The 26952-nt window shown below is 38.6% G+C and overlaps 2 protein-coding genes across 4 annotated transcripts in view; one reads left to right on the top strand and one right to left on the bottom strand.

Annotated features, from left to right (window-relative positions):
* The first annotated feature begins 1404 nt into the window (after positions 1-1404).
* On the top strand, positions 1405-19997 carry manba (mannosidase, beta A, lysosomal). Its single transcript, XM_002934758.5, has 17 exons — positions 1405-1794; positions 2342-2436; positions 4238-4343; positions 5469-5636; positions 7352-7475; positions 7590-7762; positions 8707-8817; positions 9466-9617; positions 10024-10141; positions 11802-11888; positions 12764-12931; positions 14053-14271; positions 14964-15128; positions 15787-15931; positions 17727-17869; positions 17997-18251; positions 19691-19997. Exons 1-17 carry the CDS (start codon positions 1591-1593, stop codon positions 19913-19915), a joined length of 2658 nt encoding a protein of 885 aa, XP_002934804.3. The 5' UTR covers positions 1405-1590; the 3' UTR covers positions 19916-19997.
* A 5586-nt stretch (positions 19998-25583) lies between these two features.
* The window catches only part of nfkb1 (nuclear factor of kappa light polypeptide gene enhancer in B-cells 1), a 50021-nt gene continuing 48652 nt past the window's right edge, over positions 25584-26952 (bottom strand). For all 3 annotated transcript variants that reach the window (XM_012955526.2, XM_002934759.4, XM_031903127.1), the window contains one exon: positions 25584-26291. In XM_012955526.2, the coding sequence (XP_012810980.2) occupies positions 26110-26291 (182 nt within the window). In that variant the 3' untranslated portion in view covers positions 25584-26109. The remainder of the gene's footprint in view (positions 26292-26952) is intronic.

Here is a 26952-nt window from a genome sequence, read left to right on the forward strand (position 1 = left end):
GAGGGGGCAAGGGCCTTGCCTCATTTGCGGATTCCCATGCTCACAGGCTAAATTATGAGCTATTCAAGGAATTTAACATAATAGAAAGCATTGCACAAAATGTGACTCAAATGAAGCCAGAAAAAAGCACGCCGAAGCTTGAGGAACAAGTAAGTAGCCATCATAAGGCATGACTAACAGGGACTATAGGAAAAGGAGTGACCAATGAGCTGAAAGGTGGGGAAAAGTGATGAGCAAATTTTTTCGCCAGGCATGGATTCGCAGTGAATTTCTGCATTTCGTCACTAGAGTATTGTTTCGCAAAACTTCTGTGAAAATTTGCAGCGGAAAAATTCACCATGCGTTAAATTGGGTGCAGTCGCGTCAACAAAAGGGCACGGGCAACAAAAAACCTGCGGGCAACCAAAAAAGACGTGGGCGACAAAAAAAAAATTGCGTGACAAATGCGTTTTGCGAATCTTCTTGCCGTTTAGTGAATTTTATGGTGAAACAAAATGGGACAGATTCGTTCATCACTAGTGGGGAGGAAAGAAGATGGTGGCAGGTCTGACTGAATTGTGCTTAGCCCTGGGGAATCCCTATTCTGTCACATTTTTATGGTATCTCTCTGTACAGGCTATGAGCAAACTTAGGGGGCACAGGGGAATCCCTATGCTGCCATAGTTTTATGGTGTCTCTCTGTACAGTTCAACCAGTGCAGCAATGCCGCACAACACCCAGGGCACAGGCACTAAGCTTTAAACAATACAGATAAAACGGCTGCAGCTTACTTTTCTTTTGTAGTTTCATGCTCATCTTTTTCTTCCAATATTCCACACGGGTGATTTATTAATAAGGTGCTAAATTGCAATTGGTCTGTTTTGTTCTTCTGTCCCTTACTATATATTACATGTATTTCTTCTTCTATTTATAAATTTTCTTTTCCTCTATTTTGCACTCTGTTCTGTTTTTCTGCTGTAGTTTCTAACTCACACTATCTGTTTCCTCCCCACTTTGATCTCTTCTCTTCTAATTTTGTTTGTAATCTCTCTTTTCTCTGCATTCTGTGCTTTACTCTTCCTTTACTCCTTTCCTCTCAGAAATTTTTTTCTCTTTCCACTTTTACATTTCTCTTTCTCCCCTTGCAGTCAATCTTCTTGACAACCAAAAAGCTGTGCGCAGAAACTTATTTACATTTAAACCGGTTAATTATACCTTATCTTCTCTACTAGAATGGGAGAGCTCCTCTCACACAGGGCTGTGCCTGCCTGCTGTGCATTAGGACGGTGAGTGCAGAGGTTCAAAGTCAATGCTTTGCAAACTGTACAATTGCATACCACACACACAGACTAAGAAGCTCTCCGTTCTGGTAGAGAAGAAGGCATACTTAACTTGGTTTAAATGTAAGCAGCATTCTGCTCTGCAGGGAGGAAGAGTAAGCAGCTAGAGTTAGTTAGCTGCTGTGTGGGTAACGCCCCCTCCCCTCTCTCTTCCGACGTCTGTGGAGGGGAGGGCGTAAATGTTCCTGGTTCCTTCACTGGTGCGGGGCTCTATTGGGCACAATCAGCCTAGGACCGGCCCAGTTTGGGCTCTCCTTATTCTGGCTCTCGGATGGCCCCGTTATGGGCTCTGATATGGTGCCTTTTTATGGGTTTAGAGCAGACCTGGGGGATGAAATGGAAGAGTAATGACAGAAGCCAAACTTTTAGCCTGAATGGCAGGTGGGATATCCGGAACTCACACGGCTCTTATAAACTGAAAGGGGAAGTTCCCGGGTGTGTGCACACTGCATTAGCAGAACAGCTTCTGATTGAGGTATGGCATTAGTACCCTAGGGTAAGGCTGTAATTCCGCATATGTCTTTGACTCCTCATTCCTTATTCCTCATATGTGTACTACTCCTTATTCCTCATATGTGTACTACTCCTTATTCCGCATATGTGTACGACTCCTCATTCCTTATTCCTCATATGTGTACTACTCCTTATTCCTCATATGTGTACTACTCCTTATTCCTCATATGTGTACTACTCCTTATTCCTCATATGTGTACTACTCCTTATTCCTCATATGTGTACGACTCCTTATTCCTCATATGTGTACCACTCCTTATTCCTCATATGTGTACCACTCCTTATTCCTCATATGTGTACTACTCCTTATTCCTCATATGTGTACCACTCCTTATTCCTCATATGTGTACCACTCCTTGTTCCTCCAGTAATAAAATACCCACTCCTGTGTCCTGTCAGTTGTGCTGTTCATGAGCCTGCCCTGCTATTGTTACCTGTATAATGCTTATACTCTGGTGATACTCACCTGCTGTGCTCCCTATTTGTATGTCTTTTTTTTTGTTTATAAGGATCCCTATGTGAGATTTAATGATGCCGTTTACAAATGGATTGCACAAGATGAATGGATTTATAGCAGGACATTTTCACTTCCACTAGACATAAGGTAAAAGGATATTATAATTTATTTATTAATTACTGGAACACTATATATGTACCGGTAAATACATTACGTTTTCCTCTTAAATAGGGTGATATATTCTTTTATATGCTCTATATATTTTTAAAGAGACAGTGACTATTTGCATATTTAGAGGAGAGGAGAGTGTTACTATATGATTTTAAAGGGAAACTATACCCCTGAACATTGCTGGTCTCTATAAAAATATATTTTTAGGCTAAATCACACCTACTGTAGGTCACTGTCACATATTTTTTCTTCTAAAGCACAGCTATTAAGCTGAAGGATGGTGGACCAGATATTGACCTTTCAAGGATTATAATGGCCCCAGTCTGCTCAGGGGGTCCATAGACTTCATTATGTAAAATCATCATATAATCTGGTCCTCAAATATGCTGCAGGCCCATGCATGTTGGCCCACTTCATGTTAAAAGTTGGACAGCACTGTTCTGTATATTTCCTTGCAGATGCTGCAATAAAATGTAATGGTATACATATTGCTGCACATAAAACAATTATGCAACCAAGTAATATTCCTAAGGATTAGTTCATGGTGCAGTTCTAACGTTTAATGCCCAAGAACCTATATCAGTACAAGTGGAGTGCAGCTTCATTTATAATGCATAATGCCCCAGATGCAGGGCCACATCTCTTTTTTATGCCCCCAGCACATTTAGCAGAATACAATGCCATAACGAAAAGTTCTTGGGTCTTAGAGTCAAATTTTGTTTAGGGAACCCCTTAACTTTAGGAATAAGTTTTTTTTTTTTTTTAATGAAACTGTTAACCAGTCTATGCCTCATTAGTCAATACCTCTGCTTCTTCTATAGAATGTATTGAGGGTTCCATATTTATGATTAATGCTTCTGAAGACATAGAAGAGGCAAACATTATGTATATTAAGTAAGTGGAACAGTCCCAGCTTGGGTTTGACCAAGTCATAATACAGGCAACCAGGTTAAGTGGTTGTTGCTCACAAACCACTGCTTGGGGATCACTGCTCTAGAGAAAAAGCTTATAGAGAGAGAACCTCAGGTGCAGGTGTCTGGGGGACAGAGCAGTTCATCTGATCACACACTTATTCATGTCACACCATTCCTTTTCTGCTTCTTGCAGTGCTATTGGGATTATAAACACAAACCAAACATATTTATTAACTGTGGAATTTCCTCTTTAATTGGAGAGGGAGAGGTGAAAACATAATTATTTCAGGATGCTGGAATCACTGTACTGACAGTTAGTATATACAGTATGGAGCGTATTTATTATGCTGTGTAAATCTGAGTAAAAAGCTGTGTAAAATAAATGGAAAAGATCACCATCTGAACGCCGGATATTACGCCAGATATTACGCCAGATATTAAGCCAGATATTACGCCAGACATTACGCCGGATATTACGCCAGATATTACGCCAGATATTACGCCGTTATTTTCCACAAGTTCCGGTGGAAGAAAAAAGCGTAAAACAATTCCGCTGATTTTACGCGGTTTTTACGCCATTTTTACACGGCGAAGCCTGGCGATGTGTAGTGAATTTTCTCGCTGTTTTTTACACAGCATAATAAATATGCCCCTATGTTATATGTGATCTGATTTGTATTTGGGATGTGGCAGGTGGAGGGTGGCAGACTTCATGACAGGGGTGGAGGGCCCCTCAGGTGGCAGCTCCAGTGGGACACTCCTGTCCGAAAAAAATACTATTAATAAATATTTTTTTCTGAGCCATTTCATGACCAGGACAGAAAAATTAACAAAAAATCTAAATATATTTTGTGTTTTTATAGATTATGGCAGAAAGTCATTCTGGTTTTTGAAGGAATTGATACTGTATCCACCATTTTGCTTAACAACATTTCAGTTGCGAAGACATATAATATGTTCACCAGATATGTGAGTAACTATTTTTTTTTTTGTACTGCAGACAGTTCAGCACCCCAACTGTGCTCCCAACGTTGCATGTACGAATAATGGGTTAATTAGTTAATGGATGGATTAGGGTATATACCTACTTGCCTCTCCCAGCCTGCCCGTCCTAAATATACAGCATTGCTGAATGCAGGCAGCAGGAAGGTGCAGGTTCTTGCACTCTGGAGTGCAAAGACCTGTGCCTGGGGCATTCACAGCAAGGCATGGTGCTTGCAGTAGTAGTGTCATGTGCTAAACTGCATCAATGCATTTACTCACAGCAACTAATGATCTATTTCTATTTTCTATTAACTTAAAATAATCAGGTAATTGCCTGTTGGTTGCTATTGGCAACTGTAGTGTGTTAGTAAATAAGCCGCATAAAGTTGTATGAGACCAATGAGTAGACTATAATAGAATAAGCTATAATAGATATAACAGAACCAAAAAACAAATACTCACCTTTCATTGTTAACATTAGGCAAAATCATAGAAAAAAAATGACACACTGGCCCTTTAAATGAGAAGTGTCAATTATATAAACAGGCACCCATGATTTACAAATAGGTTTTATTGTCTCTTTCTTATTAGGGCTCTGGCACACGGGGCGATTAGTCGCCCGCAACAAATCTCCCTGTTCGCGGGCGACTAATCTCCCCGAAATGCCATCCCACCGGCGAAAATGTAAATTGCCAGTGGGATGGCATACGCGGCTTTAAGAAGCATGTCCTTCACAATACACACAATAAAAAATTATGCAGGGTAAAGCTTTAAACACAAGGTGCCTCATCACTGCCTTAAAACCAAAAATCATAGGTTTTACGACCAGCTTAAAAAAATATGGGCAGACACATGTAAATTACTCCTTAATGTCTCTTTAGATATTATAGTTTATACTATAAATAGTTTTAGATATATAGAGATATGTGCTCCCTACTTTTTCTTTTTTCTAGCTATTAAATTACAAATACCTTGCTGTAAGCTGTAGTTCATGATTTATTTGTTTTTTTTAGTAAATGTGAGATGATTGGGATCCAGATTGTGGTAGAGATGTAATCTAGTTTTATAATGCAATATTCCAAATGTGATTCTCTTCCTACCCACGTGCAGACAGTTGATGTTACCAAAATTGTTGCAAAGGACAACAACATAGAAGTACAATTTCAGTCTGCTGTAAATTGGGCAAAAGATAGAAGTGGGAACTCTACCTATAAAGTCCCTCCAGACTGCCCTCCTCAAGTACAGAAAGGAGAATGCCATGTCAATTTCATCAGAAAGGTGAGTTCAACATAACCGTTTCATGGCACCTTGAACATCTTTTCCAACTTTCCATAATATGTTATTTAACATATTAAAATGATTTCAATTTTTATTTGGTTTTTATTTGATTTCAATTTAAAAAATAATTTCTCAAAGAAGCCAATTTAACAGCTCCAACTTACGCATTAGTAAACACAAATGCACAAATAGACTCAATGGGGGGAATTCACAAAAATGGTGATATTCCGACAAAATAAGAGTGGAGATAGATTTGTCGGATTTTCCACCTAATTCACAAACATCTATCTCCACTTTTGTGAATTTGTCTTTTAAACAGACAGTTTTCAGATTTTGTCGTTTTCCCGACTTTTTTTTATGAATTTGCCTTTAGCTGTTAGTAAATCTGTCGGTGCCATCAAACCCAGTCCCACAGCTACATGAACCTTGGGAAAAGGATTTTACCAGCAGGATTTGGCATTTTATATGCCATTTGTCATTTCACTTTGGGGACATTTCCTGAGGGGTAATTTTAGTTTGCCCAGGGAAACTATACATCATTTTTTCAGGACAATCTGGGCTTTCTAATGTTTTCTATATTTCTGTGTAATTCCACTTCTGTAACAAGATTTAAGGGTCTAAATACCGTCTTCTCTAGCAGCAATCCGGCCCACACACCAACATGCCCAGTGAATAGAGGTCCAACAGGACTAGGGCCCACTGGGTTATTATCCAGTGCCCTGTTGGGGCCAGTCCAACCCTGTACCCCAATATCCCAGTTTGGGTGCCAGTGTGTATGTGCTGTTTGCTTATCCCCAAGATGGCTGCTGGGAACAGGTGGGGGCCAATGCTGTCAAGCAGCTCTGTAGTTCTGGACATGCTATGGGGGCACAGATAAGTTGGGGCACATGTCAGTGAAGTGATTAAAGAGGGGGCACTGCTGCTAAAACTAAAAATTTGCCTGGGAGGCTTTACATTTCCTTTTAATAAAAATGTTTACAATATATTCACACAAAATGTTATTATTGTCTCATTGATTAAGCTAAAACTAGCATAATCATGCAAATGTGAGGTAAAAACATTTTATATATAAGATATAAATTAAACTTTTCAGTGTTTTACTTGTTTATAAAATGTTAATGAGGCTTTTTGCACCTATTGTTCTAGGGTTAGACAGAAACTTGCCCCCTAACAATAGGCTGCTAATCACCATGAATATGTTAATGATCCCAAAATGGTGCCCCTACCTTAGGTGTGAAATGGAGACTGGGGGAAACAAAACAAAACATAAGAGCTTAGAATTGATCTGACAGAGTTACACTGAGCTTCACTCCATTTTGAAAATGTCGGGGAAAAATGTTGTTAAAACGTCGTATAAATGTCGTTTATACGACAAATTCACAAAAGTGTCTGTAAACTGTCTTTCTTTCACCAAAAACAGAAAAGTGGCAGTTGAGTCGGAATTTAGGCGGATTTCTGTTTGTGAATCTGGAGAAAGTGTTTTCCACCAGTTTTTCTCCAAAAAAGGGCCATCTCCGCTTTTGTGAATTCCCCCCAATGTGCTGAAATACACAACCTGTGCCTAATATAGCCTAGAAGAACATTTATCAAAATATAAAATGAATGTACACCCTCATTTTGCTAAATATATTGATAAGTATTTTTTGTAGTGGATGTCAAAGTAAAGTAGGCTGGACTTTGTTTCTAATTATTATATTTTCTGTTCTTTGTTTAAGTCTCAGTGCTCATTTAGCTGGGACTGGGGGCCTTCCTTTCCCACACAGGGTATATGGAAGGAGGTCAGGATTGAAGCATACAATGCTTTTCACTTGGACTATCTTTCTTTTGTCCCAGTGTTTGGTAAGTACTATAATGCACAGGCTAGGTGATTTTTATATGTAAGACTTATAAATGATCATGTTTGCTTTAGTGAATGTTAAAACAAATCTGTTTAATTATTTTCTTTTCATTTAGATAAGATTTCTCAGTGGACTGTTATGTTTGAGTCTGTCTTTGATGTAATAACAAACGGCCCTCTGCCTGGAAACGTAACTGTGAAAATACCAGATCTTAATGTGGATGAAATGCAGACATTTGTGCTAATACCTGGCCAGCAAGAACTCAAGATGACTGTAAAAATCAGCAAAGTAAGATCTGCAAACAACATTTTATTTGTGTACCAATCAGATATGTCTTGGTGCAATCCTCCCAAGTCCATTGGTACTTACTGCAGCTGACATTCCCCTCTCCCCACACACTTGCATGCATTTGCTGTATTGTAAATATGTCTTTATTAATATTATTCAGATTTGCACCTGGCCATAACAACCAAATTTATATTAGATTTGCTAACAGAGCTGCAGGCAAATTAACAAAACAAAAAAAATTGTTTGGGTTCTTTTACAAATTTAGATTTGCCATTAGTAAATTAGTCCACTTTCTCTGCCATGCCCATAGGAGTTTTTTTTTTTAATAGTCAACTTTTATTGAATTTTTTTATAAACAAGAGAAATGATAGAGGGAAGAAAGAGAGAAGGAGGGAGGAGAGGAGGGGAAGTAGGGAATGGAGAGCGTATTGTGGTGCATTAGACCGTTGTTGCTGGAGACTCCAGCCATGGGTTCCAAATCTTCTCGAACTTTAGTGGGCATCCTCTGGCTAGGTATGTTAACCTGTAGAGTTCAAGTTGAGAGTTAGCCCATAGGAGTTTAGGTAAATTACCACATATTGGGCCTTATTTATATAAATGAATATTATGAAATATTACTTTATGGTTTATCACGTGAAAACTTATGGGCGACGTTCAATTCCTCATGCACAAATAACAGGTGTATGGGCTTTAGGGAGGTTCTAGAAGCAGATAAATATTTGGCATGCCTTCCTGCGTGTAAAGTAGGTTAGCTGAGAATACAGAGATATCTGTATTCTGGGATGCCAGGTGAAGGACATGTATCTTTATGTGTTATAGGACCAATAAGTAACTGGCACAAAACTTATAAAAATGGATAAACATACTTGTATATAAGATATGCATGTCATTGACTTCAAAAACAACTTTAATATTTATTGATATGTATTATTTCTTTCTTTTAGAAAATTGAAGTAAATTTGTGGTGGCCGAATGGATATGGGTCACAGAATTCATACAACCTGACTGTAAAATTTCTTTTTGATGGAGGTTACACTGTTGAAAATACAACCAAGGTGAAATGTTGTTTCACTATAACAGAATAAGAACAATTTACCAATGTTATGTCTTAAATTACTAAGGCTTCTCTATTTATACATATGTATAAACCTAGCACAGAACATTGCATTGTGAAAAATGCACACTTCATATAGGCTGTGGAGATAATCTGCACTGTTAAAAATGTCTGCCTATATTGCCTGTACAGGTATGGGACCTGTTATCCAGGGACATAGGGGTTACCCGGATAAGGGGTGTTTTGGATCACCATACTTTGTCTAATAAAAAATAATTTAAACATTAAACAAGCCCAACAGGTTTGCTTTGCTGCCAATAATAATAATATTTGACTTTAACAGAGCATTCATTCATCATCCTAACCATTAAGACACAGCACTGTAAGATTGCACTTAAAGAACAGTATTTGTCATTTTAAAGAGTGCAATGTGCCAGATGTGTCACGTGGACACGCTACAGTTACAGGGGTATGGATGATTGGCTAGACAGTAGAGTTACATTGATCTGCCCATTGGAAGCTTCAAAGCAGTGTGGGATTTGCCTCTATGGTGGGGGGTGGGGGGGGATAGGGGAGCCATCGTAACCTTGTTTAATATTCAGTCACCTTTTATTAGTATGTGTCTCATTAGTATGTGTTTGTTATACAGATATACTTTCGTTCTGTGGAGCTCGTGGAGGAGCCTATTCAAGGTTCTCTGGGACTGTCTTTCTACATGAAAATTAATCAGGTTCCTATCTTCCTTAAGGGCTCCAACTGGATACCAGCCGACTCATTTCAAGACAAAATTACCTTGAATCGGTGAGGGTGACATTTGCATGGTGGTTAGGTAATCCTAGAGCAAAAACATGGATTACCTAAAGAGCAAGGTCGCCTAAATTATGAAATGTGTGTTGCAGACAGTGCCCAGTATGCACACAATTATCATTACTGATTATATTTGTCTTTTATTTATGTGTTTTTATGAATTTCCTCTTACCTTGCATGCAGTTTGCATATAAACAGCTGATTGCTAGTAGAAGGGGCAGACAAGAAAGCTGCTATATACACGGAATATACAGGAGCTATTCATTCTGAAACTGACTCGCTAAGCCCATTCTGCACACAATTATTATATACAATTTGTAAATTCTTTAAATAGGTTTAGTGCTCAAATTTTCTTCATATCAGCTGAATGATTACTGTATTTGTACTTTGCCTGCTGCAGGTTGCACAATTTATTGCAGTCTGTGGTTGATGCCAACATGAACACCCTTCGTGTCTGGGGTGGGGGATTATATGAGAGTGATGAATTCTACAGATTGTGTGATGAACTTGGAATCATGGTAATCATTCATGTGAAAATTTATATTACTGGATATATATTTGTGTATTTAACCATAGTGGGGTAGCACAGTGGCTTGCACTTTCTATACTATCTTGCTTTAGAAACACACAAAGCATCGTGAAATCCAGGCTGGGTCTTTTTTGCAGGATTTGGATGAAACTTAATTTTATCCAAACTGCTGTTTCATCTTTCTAAAATTTAGGTTTTAAAAATGAATTGGTTTAATTTCCATTCCACACATATAAGGTCAGTATTCCAAGTCACTAACTTTTAAACAATTAACAGTTTAGAAGGTTTGCTTACAGAATTAATATGAGAAATATGAAAAATGAAACATACTCATTTTTAAAACCTACAATAAAAATAATAAAAAAAAATTATTTGAACAGAAATGCCAACCCAGATCCTTTGAGATCTAGGTGTAACTTGTGACAGCCACTCTGTACAGTCAGCCTTGCCCCTATTCTACCCAGGCTATGCTCCTCTACAGCCCTTTGTGCTCTGACTGCTTCTGAGGATTCAGGTAGGGTTTGCCACCCGTTTTTTTTAGGCCTGTTGGGGTCTAAATTGTCTGTTTGGTTTTCTGCCTAGTGAAACCCGAACAATAATCTGGCCAATAAATGAAAAACTTTTTTATATATTAATGTACTCACCATGATTTTTTCTAACAACATGGCGTAGTTATCACCAAGTACATTTAATTTCTTATTAAAGAAAGAAAAGCAAATCAATCAAAAATGTGGAATTGTTTTTCTTAATTTGTATAGCTGTATTTTAGAGCTTTTTGGATAACTGGTTTCTGTATAATAATAATAAATACTTATCCCATGGTTTTAATTAAAGAATTGTACTTACTCATCAGGCAGAATTTATATAGATCTAGGGTTACCACCTGTCCAATAATAAACTGGACATCCCAGTTTTTCAGTGTGGTTCAAAACTTTTTGTCTGGGTTAAAACATTGAGAAATTCAGGCAATTGCATCAAAGTGATGCAGTAACACTGCCCCACTGTCATAACTCCACCCCACATCATCCTGTCTGCTCATGATGTCAACATGCCCACCACCCCCAGCATCACTGCCCTGCCCCCCCGATGCCGATCAGCCCCCTTTTTGGGTTTAGCCACCATCAAAGGTAGCAACCCTAGATTCAGGTGATACTTTAGTGCAGTTTATAAACGGGGTGTGGCAAATTACTGACAGTGGGTGACTGGACTGGTATTTTGGGTGACTGGTTGAGGAGGGATTAAATCAGGGTCACTCCCAAAAAAATGCAGGCGAGTGAGGAACACAGCAGCATGTTTTTCACCCTTTGCACCGTGCTTTGCTATCCGCTCCTGTGGCCACAGGTGCTTTCACTTGTTGGAGTCAGCGCTGATGTGTTCACGAGGGGCAGGTAGAGACACATAGGCTTCCCGGATACCACCACCTGCTTGTATCCTAACTTATGTGTTATTGAGACACATCAGAATTTTTTTTTATAAAAACCAATAACCGCACAACACGCAAGTTGCTTGTTTGTGCTCCCTGTTATGAATAGACTTACTGAGAGTAGTCAAAAATGAATGTTGCAGGACTTACCTGTACCAGATCTACCAGCTGTGTTAGCAAAACTACCCATTTGTTTGAACTGAAATTACCTTATTTTTATTTTTAGGTCTGGCAGGACTTTATGTTTGCTTGTGCTCTATATCCTACCGACAAATGGTTCTTAGAGACAGTAGAAGCAGAAGTAATTCATCAGGTATGTTGATATGATGAGATCTACTGTCTGTAGTGTTTTTATATTATATATTTGCACAAGCTTTACATTCCAACATTTACTCTAATACATTGTTACAAAAAATACTTATTGTTTGCCATAGTCCTCTCCGGTTTGGCAGTCATCCCATAATCACTTTTAAATATTTTATGATAATTAATAGAAATCAGTTTTTGTATCTTATTGTTTCTTTCATTTTTGTTATCAATTAATAAATACTGACACCTCTAAACTAAGGGCAATAAATCTCCCAAGATACCTTACCCTTATATAAAATTAGAATCACCTTCTTTCGCATTTTCCTGCAATTAAGCTGGATCACTGAGAGTAATATATTTTCCTTCTCCTAATGTTATGGAATGGTAGGGCACTTTTGGGAGACTTGTTACCTGTGGCAGTGCAGATTTACCATAGGCAACAAGTCTTTACCATGTGCCATTGCCCTAATAAAAGTTGACTAATTTTATTTTTTTAATTTTAAGCTCACATTACACACATTCTTTTCATTGCAGTCTTAGATCACATTTTCTCCGGCCTTTCAAAGCCAAGCTACAGACACAAATAAAATAACCACTAAAGGTTAGATTCCTAACCACTGAGAACAGAACCCTGACAATTCTTTAAAACTTGTAAATTTTAAAAAATGATTACCCCTGTTGTAAATAATGAGGGTATAAGAACTTGCTGTGTTTTGGAACTCCATAGTGACTTCTTAGGATCCTTATATATAGATGAGGGGGTCCTGCAATAACATATTCTATATGATTACACTGGTACATATGGGCATTATATTACCTGGGGGTATTACGGGATGATACGTATGATAAAATAACTTGTAAGTATTTTCTGGATAACAGATGAGAAGACTTAGATCCCACCCTTCCATCATTGTCTGGAGTGGCAATAATGAAAATGAAGCTGCAATCGCAGATAATTGGTTTTCGATACCTGCTGAGAAGGAAGATGTTTATAGAATGGACTATGTGACTCTCTACATCAAAACCATTATGCCGTTGGTGCTTAAGGTAAGTAAACAAATCTCTTTTTTTGTTAATATTGTGTAGCATCCAGAATTTTGTCACAAGAGAGGCTTGACTTTTTTGCAAATTAAATTAAAAGTATTTGCTTTTAGCGGTCAACTAAAATAGAGCAAAACATATCTTGAAGAAAATGTAAATACAGAGAGGGTAAAGCAGTGGAATTTTTAAACCCCCAGACTGTTAAGCACTACTCAGCCATTCAGAAAAGGGTAATTTCATCCTGCTTTTTCTTGTGGAACACTTTCACACCAGTGTTTGTATCCGCAAAACGCAGAGAAACACATAAGAGCCTACAGCAAAGCATAGTTAACTGATTTGAGCTTGCCCCATTGATCTGTACCAATAGCAATGCACTTAATACACATGGCAGATAAAATTGGATATGATCAATTTAATTTGCATTTATTTTTATGTTTTTGCCTCTGGGCATACGGATCCATAGGGGATATTATTAATTCCTGCATTGCCAGGCAGTGAGCACATAATATAACAGAGGTACAAAGGCCCTTGTGTAAGGGCCCTAAACCTGGCTATTACAGGTGGTCCAAATTGGGCAAATTTCTAAGTGGTGGACTAAATTAGATTGATCACAATGAAGGTCCCTCTTCTGAAATGAACTGCATCCACGGCTTTTAACAGTAAAAAGGGAACAGAGATAGTTATAATTTCTGCAGCATTCTTCCAAAATAACACTACACAATACTGCACATTATTTTCGGTCAAAAATAAAGAATTTTTGCTTGAACGACACTATTCTAGCCATAAATGAGCACACTTTTATACATTTACAAATTATATTTATCAGTTCAACCATCACTGACGAATAGAATTTGTAAATGTATATAAAGTGTGCTCATTTTTTTGGCATTAGAGGCCCTTTAAGAAAGCTGTATCTTACATGTGTCATTCATATAATGAATTATGTCAACAAAATGCACTGGAAAAACACTGAATTCATTTCAAGGGCAGTAGAAATCAATTTAAAAAATAAATACTGTTTTACCAGAAGTGTCACTAATGTCTGGCTATGTTCTAAAAGTAACTCTCTTTTTTCAGCCATGGGAGTTTTGATGATTTTTTGGGTAACTTGCTTGTTTTCGGAACAGATGGATGAAACCCGGCCTTTCATCTCATCAAGTCCTACCAATGGGAAAGAATCGGTTCAGGAGTACTGGCTTGCTAAAAACCCATATGACAATCACTATGGTGACATTCATTATTATAGCTATATAACTGACTGCTGGGACTGGAAGTCTTATCCTAAACCTCGCCTGGCCTCTGAATATGGCTTTCAGTCTTGGCCTTCATTATCAACATTAAAGAAGGTAAAGTAAACACCAAAATATGTGTAAGTAGTTTAAGCCTTTAATCAGCAAACACAGATCCTACATTATTGGCAGGGTGTTGCCTTCCTTGCCAGTGGCATAGATTCTATATCAGAAAGGAAAGGGTTTACAGAACTATTGCACTTTTCTGATTCTTGGATTGTTTTGGGGGTCCTGATCTAAGGAATGTTCCTCCTTCTAGTGTTTTCAAGCTGAATTAGTTGCCGTATGCCTGTTCATACCCCTGCTCAAATTAGAATAAAGGTGCAGCTATTGTTGTAATATACTGTTATTGGTGTAAACATGTACACATGTACACGCTAACAGTTATCTTCATATTAGTCCAGTATTAATATTAGACTTGCTGTTCCTTCTTTTAACACAAGATGTCAGCACAATTTATGGGGGTGTTTATACCTTAAAATGATTGTGCATCCTCAGAGTTGGAACCATCACAAAGAATCTCTGGCAGAGCAGGCAAGATGGTGCCACCACAAAGGTTAACAACAGGTGTCCCCGGGTTCTTGGGTCCTTACCGTTTGGCTGACGTAAAATAAACTGGTGTCGGACCTTGCCCCCTGCTAACTAACCACATGGTATGACAGCAATGCAAAGGGCAATGTAGATTCCCTTTTACACTTTACACTCCCTATTATGCAATATTTACACTGTAAATCATCTTTTTTCATTAGGTTTCCGTTCCTGTTGATTGGCACTACACCAGCAATTTCTGCTCTCACCGGCAGCACCACTCCTCTGGTAATGAGCAGATGCTTTCCCAAGCTAAGCTGCACTATAAGAACCCTGAGAACAATGATCCCATCAAGGAATTTCAGTACACTTTGTATTTAACTCAGGTAACAAAAATCAGTTTAACTAGCTATATTTCAAGATATTTGTACATACTACATACAGTGATGAATCTGTCAATTAACTGACTTACTTCAGGGTTTTGGCTGCATAGCTACAGGCCTACCCCCAAGACATTTATTATTTTACCGACTGTCAAGGCCTTTTATATATTTTTGATTGTAAATAAGGGCAGCAGTTTGTATTTTTATAGCGAAACTTATTTGTTAAATGTGCAGTGAATTGCATTGCTGTCTTGCACTGATTGAGTCCTGACTGTCATTCCAGTCACAGCCCTATGTGAAAGGGGTTTATATGTTGTGGCTAATGAAACTGAGCCTAGTGTATGTAAATGTTAACTTCTGGCTGTACCCTGAATTTACAGTCTCCATTAACCATCAGCTAGAAATTCATGCCTTTCTGTAATGTTATGTATTCTCAGTAGGATGAGCTATTACAGATGTACTGTATTGCAGACAACCATATCTTACATAGCGTTTTTGTTTCTGGGTTCAATGTAAACTGCAATTTTTGACCTATTTGACAAAAATGAAGGAGAAATAAATGGCAATATTTATTATTAATTGCTATGTTTTTTCCCCAGTCTGTGCTGGGTGAGTTCTCTCAGTTTCCAGTGGCAATTTCCCATTTTCTGCTCTCTCCAAGGTTATGCAGGCACAGTGCGTAAAGCTGCAGACCGAGTTCTACAGGCGCAGTATGAGGGAAATTGTGGGCGGTCTTGGCCACACTATGGGGGCTCTCTATTGGCAGCTGAATGATATATGGCAGGCACCTTCTTGGTCTTCAATTGGTAAGCTAGAAACAGACACCGGCTTAGTTAGTTTGTTATGCTGCAGATAACAGAAATTCAGCGTTACATAGATTATATTTAATGGGACAATTGACTATCATATTAATTTTGGGATGGACCGAATCCACTATTTTGGAATTTGCCCAAACCCTGAATCCTTCGTGAAAGACTCTACTGAATACCAAACAGAATCCAAATCCTAATTTGCATATGCAAAGGTAGGGGAGATGGAAAAAGAGCCGTGTGCGCAGCATGCCGTGAAACATTTCGAACATCTGCATTTATGTGGCAAAAAGTCACATTATTTTAAGAATTCGCGTTTGATTTGGCCAGGACCATGGATTCGGCTGAATCCAAAACATGCTGAAAAAGGCCAAATTTTTTTCGGAATCCCAAACTGAATCCTGGATTCGGTGAATCCCTATAATAATTTGTAGTATAAAGTAGCCAGCGATGTTCTTAAAAAACCTCTAAATGGTATTTATTTGGCTTTTAAATTATTTAGCTGTTTCTCTTCAATTTTGAATGTTTTGGTTTGGTTCAGTCAGTGTCAGTGACACCACACCCCCCCAACAACAACCAGACAAGTTGCTATAGGACATTCTATAACAAACAAATGTAGAAAAAAATTGTTCCCCCATTAATATGTGTGTCACCAGATTTCCACATCATATTCATTTGCATTTTGATTCAGTCAGGACACTTACTCATTATGCGCATGTATGTGCCCCAGTGTGGCTGCCTACACCAGAGTGGGCTCCTGGGGTGGGGGGCACATCACACAGAGGGGGCTGATTTTTGAGAGAAAACTATAGTTTCCTTCATCTGGAGGGCAAATTGTCTGTGAAAGATGTCCTTTAAAACTGCCCCGTCTAAAACTGCCCCATACGTAATTAAAGGCACAGTGTTTGTACAGGCTGGGTAACTCATAGCAACCAATAAGATAATAGTTTTCAAACAGGTGTCTAGTAAATTCTACCTGTTGATTGGTTGCTATTGGTGATTAGACCAGTAGCAAATGTTGCACCTTTAATAACATTGCCACTTTAGGTGTTAAAGAATAAGTAAACTTTTTTTTTTCCCTATCTGTAAAATTACTCTAAACAGCCTCCAGAATTACCTACCTTTGTCCCAGCATTCTGTCTGACCTGGTTCCTCAGTTAGAAGTTTCCTTTGCTTCCTTGTGCAGAGTGAAGCCACGCCCCCACTTCCTATTCAGGTATCTAATAAAAAAAACCCAAAAAGCCTGCTAATGCACAAACTGGCTCTTGCTGCCTCCAGGCATGCACGGAAGGCTCTCCACTTGGACTACAGTAGTCAAAGTGATGAGAGAACTGAACAGGAAGTGGGGGCAGGGCTTCACTCTGCACAAGGAAGCAAGGGAAATAATGAAGTCTAACTGAGGAACCAGGTCAGACAGAATGCTGGGACAAAGGTAGGTAACTCTAAAGGCTGTTTAGAGTAATTTTACTGATAGAAAAAAAAAAGTTTACTTATTCTTTAAGGTTTGCTCCTGTAGTAACCCACCGCAACCAATCAGATGTTTGCTTTATGACTGATGACCAGTAAATGCTATTTGCTGATTAGTTGCAGCGTTTTCCCCAGCCCCTTTTAGTGTGTCACAGTGCCTAGGATTTTTTATCTTCTGTAAAATTTATTCTAGTAAATACTTACATATAAATTGTTCTTTTTCTTCCCAGCTACTCAAAAACTTTTTACTAGACTGTAAATTTGTGTCTCTCTCTCTCTCAATAAATATATATATATATATAAAATTATAAAATATTTTTTTTAGAGTACGGTGGAAAATGGAAAATGCTCCATTACTATGCAAAGAATTTCTTCACCCCTGTTGCTGCAAGTGCGTTTGAAGACAAAGATGTTCTGCAGATTTATGGAGTGTCAGATCTGACTAAGTCACTGTCATTGCAGCTTGAAGTAAGGTGCTTTTTCTGTATATACATTGTGCCGGGGAAATACATAGATTCATATAGTAGTTGCCTTTGACATCTGAAGATACTATTCTCTTATAAATAACAATATATACCTATTTTTTTGCTTATAGGTTAAAGTCTACAGATGGAATTCACTACTGCCAGTTTGTGAACGGCTTACTGAAGAACTTATCTTTAATGTAAATACAAGCCAAATTTACAAAGAGCCTATTCCTGAATTACTAAGAAGGTGCCAGAACTCTACACGAGAAAACAGTGTTGTGGTGTTCTCTCTTTTAAACCAAGGACAGCCCTACAGCTCCATGAACTGGCATTACCTGACCTCGCTGAAACATGCACAGGGGCTGCTGCAACCAAACATTACGGTAAGGGAATGTTCTCACAGACTGAGATTATGTTCTGTATTTCTAACTCGGAAACTGACAGGGTTGTTGGTTGTGTGGTGCCTTGGGAAGTGAAAATGTATTAAATTAATTATTAAACGAATGAAGACCATTAAGTGCCCTTTGTTTTCAAAGAATCATAAATAATGCCTGTGCTTGTGTTCAACATAATGCTTACAGCCCTGCGGCCTTATTGCCCCCAAATGTCCTGTTCTCCTTAAGCTTTGGCAGTATGTTATGCTGCACCCTAACTGGAGCTTGAGATCCATAAAGCATAAAGAGACTCCGTCATTTTAAAATTCATGTAATTGATGCACTTTCTACCCTTTCCAGAGTTGTCCAGTTGTGTCTCGCAGTCACAAGCTCTGGCCTATTTCTTTATCAGCATGGTAGGGATGTCATTACATTAAGTGCAGTTTCTCCTTTAGTTGGACTCACAGCTCATTGAGGTTTTCTACTAGAATCTGAAGAAGGAACAATCAATTATGCCCGAGCTATGAGATATATTTCACACTTTTGCTTATCAATCAGCTTACTTTGTGACAAATGAATACATTATCTGACTTTTAGGGGCTAGAATGAACAAAATACCATGCACTTTGGTTCCAAACTATATGATTAGCAATCATGTGGTGCACTGCTATCATGTCTGCACACCCCTATGAAATTCTCTTTTACTTAACACTGTTTTATTTAAATAAAAAAAGTAAAGGAATAATAAATACGATCTATGAATACTTGAAATATGCTGTTTTTAGATAAGGATTCTATACCCACACTGTAATTTTTGTATATCCACCTAAACCTCTAATGAAGCCTTTGGGTAAGTATACACCAATTTAGCACACTGTTCATATTGTTTCAAATCATCTTATAATGCTTTGGCTTCTTAATTTACAGACAGAGCCAGAGATTCTTACTTGGTCTGACATAAGGGTTTTTACTGGGCCTTTGTGAAGGACATGCTTTCATTTGTTCAGGCAGTTTGTTTCATTTTGACCATAGTGTCTGACATTTGGGTTTGTAGGGTCTGTTAGAGGGTCCCTTATACTTCAGTTGATTTTATTTCTTTTACTTCTACTAAGAAAACTTTCAAGATCCATAGGAATAAAATGTTGACCTAAAAGGATTCCTGATGCTTTAGAATAGATACGAAGAACATAACCTGATACCTATGATACCCCCCCAGGGATTGTATTAACTAACTTGATACCCCAGGTTGGTTCTCATGTTAGCGGAAAACTGCACCAGCCCAAGGTTCTTCCTTCACCAGCACCACAGAACGATCCTGCTTCTTGTTCAGCTTCTTGAGCTTGTGACCAAAAAGAATTGACCACTAAAGTTGGCTTATGCTATATCTTGTCAATAGGTACTGCTAAATAATTTCTATATGAGTAGACAACATTTTTTTCTCTTTCCAGGTGTCAATCACTCGAGAAAATACAGGGTTTGCCTTTCATTTGGTGACTTCTTCTGTGGCTCCCTTTGTATGGTTGGATGTCTGGGATATAAGTGGGAGGTTTAGCGATAATGGCTTTCTTCTGGCTGAAAAGACAAAGACTGTTTATTTTTATCCTTGGCAAACAACTAGTGTGGATGAACTGCAGCGATTCCTAAATGTAACCACCCTCCAAGATATTTATTGAAGACAGCCTGATATTTAGGAATTTCTGTATTTTTAGTTTAAAGTGGAAAGTGTCTGGAGAAATTAAATGCCGGAATATCCAATTTGTAGTCATCTCCATGTTTTCTCTGATGTTCGTTGCTCGTTATGTTTGTTGCAAACAATCAAAAATACTGTCATGTTTCATAGAAAAAAGCAATACTGCCCATGCAGTAATTGGAACCTAGCTTTATCAGAAAGGTCTATGTAAATACAGCCATAAGCACTCACAGAAATGCTGCACTGACTTCTCTGTCAAAAGATTTGTTGTGTCTGTAATTCATGTGGCAGAGACAGGCAGCTCTCTACCCTCTCCTGCTCCCCCCTCCCTCAAGAATGCTAAGAACTCACTCCCCCCCCTTAGGAATGTGGATCTGAGCCAATCAGCAGGAAGCTGACTCATAGTCATAACTAACTAACTGAGCATGTACACTTGGGGGCTGATTTACTAAGACACGAATTCGAATCCGAATTGGAAAAATTACGATTGGAAAACTAACATTTTGCGACTTTTTCGTATTTTTTGCGATTTTTTCGGCGCCTTTACGACTTTTCGGAAATTGTCGCAACTTTTTCGTTACCAATACGATTTTCGTGGAAAAAACGCGAGTTTTTCGTAGCCATTACGATTCGCTCGTATCTTGTCGCGACTTTTTCGTATTGAGCGCTCGTAAGTGGCGGGCGAAACTTTCAGACTTAGCATGATTTTGGAAGCCTCCCATAGGACTCAATGGCACCCTACAGCTCCAACCTGGCCCAAGAAAAGTCACCATACTGAAGCTTGAATGGATCTGAACGCTACGAAAAAATCGCAACATTTTGCGCAACTTTCGGAATGGCTACGAAAAAGGCGCGACTTTTCGCGCAAGTTTTAACGCTACGAAAAAATCGGCAGATTTTGTGCAACATTCGGAATGGCAACGAAAAAGTCGCGATAATTTTCCGAAAAAATCGCCAAATACCGATCATTACGAAAAAAAACGCAATCGGACGCATTCGGCCGGTTCGTGAGTAAGTAAATGGGCCCCTTGGTCTTGGAGCAGGAGTGAGGCATTATGGGAACTTTCTTTTACTTCCTGTTTGGCTTCTGATCATCTGAACAGGTGAAATATGGGGAGACTTAAGGGCACTATTGAGAGAACTGAAGTTATACCTGCAGCTTGAGATTAACTCTTTATAAGCCTTTTCTTCTCCTTTAAAGCTGGGATCTAAATGGCTACATCATTCATAGTGTCCCTGTGGTTACTTTATGGTAAAAGTACTGTTAATCTAAAATGTATTTTAAAGCACAAGCCATCTAAATTAGATATTAAAAATGGTTAAAACAATTTCTGTACTGTGTATTGGATACCTGGCATCTCAGTATTTTATAGCCTCCCCTTCTCTTACCTGTTGAACAGTGCAACACAAAATGGACTTTAACTGTAAATATTGTAACTAGTAATAAAAATGGAGATTTAATAAAACGTTTTTGTGGGAGTTCTATTGCTTGTAATAAATGACTTATTCCAACAAATGCTTCTACTTTGGTTACCAATGAATTCATAGGAACATAGAATAATTTGCAACTCAGTTTGTGGATAAGTGTGACAGAAGGGAGTGGATACGTTTATAGAGAATGACACATTGGCCTTATCCACTCATATACTGTATATGAATTGTGTATTTTGATTGTTATATATTACAAATTAAATCAAAAGGTATATTAACCAGGTGTGCTTTCAGAATATTATCTAGATTAGCCTACAGAGCCAGAGGCAGATGATCACAGATCATTATTGAGAATGCCACTTGAAAATGCTTACAGATTTTTCATGGGATAGACACACTGGCGCAAAATTCCCTGTATGCTATTTCCCTAAAGAAAGCATTTTATCAGCTCTCCGCTTACACACTTCATTACTGTGGGATTCTTCTACATCTACATCTGGGATATATTGCTGAAATATATCCCAGAGATCTTGTAACTACAAAGGGAGGCATTTACAAGAAGACAGAGGATGCAGCTATTTCCTGAAAAAGAGCTTTCTTTTTTTTGGTGATGTCTTGATCAATAGTTAATATCATTTATCAGTGTTTTGTTTGCAATTTCTGGATAGGTATGACATTGTTTTATTTCTGCTTATTGAGATCTTCCATTGCTTACAGATGAAAGTAATCATTATCTTTAAAGGACATGTAAAGCCTACATTTGCCTACAATGTATATCAGTTGGGCACGTCTCCCCCACCCAAATGGCATTATTTGTACTGCATATATCCCCTCCGCTTGCCAGCACCAGCACATTTTCCTAAAGCAAATAGCAGCTTTCACCCGGTGGCCATTTTTCCTCTGATACATAATGAGATATATTTAAATCTGCAGACAGCATACACACACACAGACCCTTATTCAGCATACATTTCATCAAGAATACAGGCTCACACAGGCACAACTGTGTCTAATAAAAGTTCTGCTTTGTTGGAAGCGCTGTAGGTAAAGCTGAGCTCAGAAGAATATGTATCTAATATGTAGCTAATTTGGGTTGACAATAGTCAATCAAGTTCAACCCTATCAAATGACCCCAGTGCATATATACACACATACCTATTGCCCTGAATCTTTGTTTACTTTCACATGTTCGAGTCTCTTTTGAATTTCCTCCAGAGTCATCTATAGTTATAATATTAGAATTGGGTCTGTTAAAAAGGAAGCCTTTATAAGCTGGTTCCTTAGTTGTGTAGACAGATGAAAAATAACAGTTCAGAATCTTTTTTTCTCTGCTCTTATCAACCAATTGACCTCCCTCTAATAAAGGTACAAATCATCTTGCTTAATTTTTTTTCAGTTCGGAAGGCTTGTTAAAAAATCTATTTGTGTAGCTTGTGTTCCTTCAAATGTCTATTTAGATCAGTGCTGTCCAACTGGCGGCCCTCTGTGTGGCCCCCCACCTGTCTGGCTGCTTTGATGGCTTACTCTTGTGTAAGCTTTAAATGGTATCAGTACTGTGATTAACTGCCCCCCCCCCCCCCCCCCTGCATGGTTCTCACCTCAGATTCAGGCTGTAATCAGGCTGTATTGTTTAAACATGTTAATCCCCTGTGTTGTTCACACCTTTTAATCTCTGCATTGTTCACCCCCTGCAGTGTTCACACCTCAGGCTGTAATCACCCACATTGTTCCCCTGTTCACACCTCAGGAGCAGTAGAAACCCACAACTAATCCCTGCACACTACAAAAAGAACATATACTGAGGTGGTACTTCAATTAAAAAGTTTTTTAATATATAGTTATTGTACAGACTGTAGGAGCAGTGCCAGCATTGTGTCACTGTATGCTGCCTGTGTGTGCCAGGGCAAGCAGAGTATGGCACACACAGGCAGCATAGGGCAGGCAGAGTATGGCACACACAGGCAGGGTAGGGCAGGCAGAGTATGGCCCACACAGGCCAAGTATGGCCCACACAGGCCAAGTATGGCCCACACAGGCCAAGTATGGCCCACACAGGCCAAGTATGGCGCAAACACAGTGAAAGTATGGCGCAAACACAGTGAAAGTATGGCACACGCAGGCAGGGTAGGGCAGGCAGAGTATGGCACACACAGGCCAAGTATGGCACACACAGGCCAATTATGGCACACACAGGTCAAGTATGGCACACACAGGCCAAGTATGGCACACACAGGCCAAGTATGGCACACACAGGCCAAGTATGGCACACACAGGCCAAGTATGGCACACACAGGCCAAGTATGGCACAAACCAGCCAAGAATGGCAAACACAGTGAAAGTATGGCACACGCAGGCAGGGTAGGGAAGGCAGAGTATGGCACACACAGGCCAAGTATGGCACAAACCAGCCAAGAATGGCAAACACAGTGAAAGTATGGCACACAGGCAGGGCAGGGAAGGCAGAGTATGGCACACACAGGCAGGGCAGGGAAGGCAGAGTATGGCACACACAGGCAGGGTAGGGAAGGCAGAGTATGGCAGGTTTTTGCTGTACTACAACCATTAATACGGGTATGGTCATGTGATAACATGGGTGTGGTTTCAAGTGGGTGCGGTTTCAAAAAGGGGAGTGGTCAAAACTGGCTTCCATTATCGGCCCTCCACCACGTAGGTCGGAAAAATTGCGGCCCTCGGTACAACAGAAGTTGGACAGCACTGATTTAGATCTTTGGAATGTATTTTAAATTGTGTAATATCGGAGCATGATGTTTTATTCTCAAATATTCACCTATAGAAAGCTATTTTTGGCAGGTGGAGGATGAATACTGTCAGGCAAAGTAGTATTTGTATTCTGTTATGTGATACTGTTTTGATGAAATGTGATAATATTATCAATGAATAGCAACCAAAGCAGGCTCAAATGAGTATTTTAAAGGTATTCTGTCATAGGAAAACATATTTTTTTCACAAAATGCATGCAGGTGCCCTCAGCCATGTAACTTGTGCTCTGATAAACATCAGTCTCTATTTACTGCTGCACTGCAAGTTGAAGTGATGTTGAATGTTAGCTTATCTATTAAAAAATCCGAAAATGCCGAAGTTTTACATTCAAGTTTTTGTATTTTTTGCACTTAAAGGAGAACTAAAGCCTAACTAAAGAAGGAGGGCAGAAATACTGTACATTCTGTTTTGGGATTCTGTATCAGCCCAAGGCACCCACAGCCCTTTAGCAGGGAAGATCTGTGCCTCTGAAGATGCCCTAGTAGCTCCTCATCTTCTTTTCTGCTGATTCACTGCACATGCTCTGTGCTGCTGTCAGTTACTGAGCTTAGGGGCCCACTCACAATATACTGCATAGATAGAGTATAAATGTTACAGTAAAAAGCTGATTAGTAATTCACTCAGATTCACATTACATGACAGATCTAAAACCAGGGCATTTGCATCAGAATTGAATAATCAGCCCTGTAGCATCAGCTTATATGACAAACAAACCTCATTCTCTGCTTGATAATTTGCAATAACCCCTAAGCTCAGCTTCTCAACAGCTGTTCAGACCACACTGAGCATGTGCACTGTCCCAGGCAGTTCCAGGGGGGAGGTGGGAACAGAATCCAAGATGGGGAGCTCCTGTGACAACTGTAACAACCTATATCATTACTACTATAGAGATGCTGAAACTTTTAGCCAGTGTAGTCAGTTTATAATGTAAAACATGTAATTTCTAGCCATATTCATTTTTAGGGTTTAGTTCTCCTTTAAGTATCTAATATTCAAGTTTTTGAATCAGAATTCAAATATTTGGAGTTTTAGCACAAAAAATAGTGGAAAAAATTTGTTGTTAACCCCACCCCCCCAATATCCAGTCATTTTTATATTTTTAAATTGTGCCATGTTATATCAGTTATAATTATTGCTTAGTGATGTAATTTCTGTCACTTGACTTGATTATATTGTACTTCCTGTTTTAAAATATGAGGATATTAGAAGTCACCTTAAAATTCCATGACCTGTATTAAAGCATTTGGCTTCACCCTTGTGTTTTTTTTTATATGGTCATGGTAATTACACATAGAACCAATTTACAAACATAAAAACAAAATTGCCCTATTGCATTAACAGCCAGCATCCAATCAGAACACTTTCATTTTCTTACTGTGTTCACATAATTAACAGGCTAACAAAGACTGGACAAATACAAAACAGTTTTCTCCTTTTTTTGATAAACATCTTTCCTTTATCATTTTATTATAAAACACACAATAAAAATTAAATTTCAGAAAAATATATAATATTTACTGTAGTAAACCAAGGCATAAAACATTATTAAATGATTGCTAGCCATTCTTAATATATTGCCAACATTTGCAAATGACAGTAACTTAACTGGGAAGTTTAATTTCTGAATTGTTTTTTGAATCGTGTAGTTTTCTGATGGTGTATAATAGGAACTCATGCAGAATCCATAGAGACTTTAAACCAACATGATTCAATAAGTAAATATGCAACATCCTAATTCAATTAGGGATAAGCAATACACAGAGTGTGATGCCCAGAACCCAGAAGCTTAGGTCCTTAAAAGTTGCATATATATAATTATATATATTCTTTTCGCTAGCTTACTATATGCATGAGCAAAGAAGTGTTTTAAATTGTACCAGGCCCAGGCTTTCTTGAATATCCAGTGTATTTGTTCAAGCTGCTGAGCCTCGCTGTGCATGTAAGACAGAGTCCAACACTTGCCTATCACTTGTTGCAGATGAGAGTACAGTCTGGTTCCTGGGAAAACTTTGGGCAAACTGTCTCTGTCTCCTTCAGAGATTCCGAATATGAAAGGCTCAGTTTCTGAAAGGATGTCTCTACGCCACTGTCGCACGTACTATCAGTGTCCTGCAGCTTAAGGTAACCAACATCGAACATGGGGGAATCTGCACAAAGTGTCATTTCAAAGGAAGAAATCAGTTATAATGAATTAGCTGCATAAAAATTATATGCGCATATTTATAAAATATTAAGTTGATGCAACTCTCTTTAAAAGAGATCAGTACTCCTTTTTACCACTTCAGTTCCCTGCAGGGGTCTCCCTCCCAAACCGCCATTATTTATTTCTTTTTATCACACACCTACTAATCAGCTCTTCTCATTATGCTATGGCAGTAACTATATTCTATTACCATTACTAGGAGTCAGTTTGGTCTTTTTCTCTCATTTCTATTCTATGTGATCGCTTGATACTGACTAAATATTTGATAAACACAGTACAGAATGCTCAGGACCTGGGGTTTTCCGGATAAGGGATCTTTTACTTAAGTCTGCTAAAAATAATTTATATATTGAATAAACCCAATAGGCTTTTTTGCCCCCAATAAGGATTAATTATAGCTTAGTTGGGATCAAGTACAAGGTACTGTTTTATTATTACAGAGAAAAAGAAAATCATTTTTAAAAATTATAATTATTTGCTTATAATGGAGGTGACCTTTCCCTAATTCGGAACATTCTGGATAATGGGTTTCCGGATAAGGGGTCCCATACCTGTACTGCTTCTCTTAGAAATGCAACTTGTTTATAGTTTGTGCTACTCTTTTA

Source organism: Xenopus tropicalis, chromosome 1 (genome assembly GCF_000004195.4).
Source record: "Xenopus tropicalis strain Nigerian chromosome 1, UCB_Xtro_10.0, whole genome shotgun sequence".
NCBI classification, from domain to species: Eukaryota; Metazoa; Chordata; class Amphibia; order Anura; family Pipidae; genus Xenopus; species Xenopus tropicalis.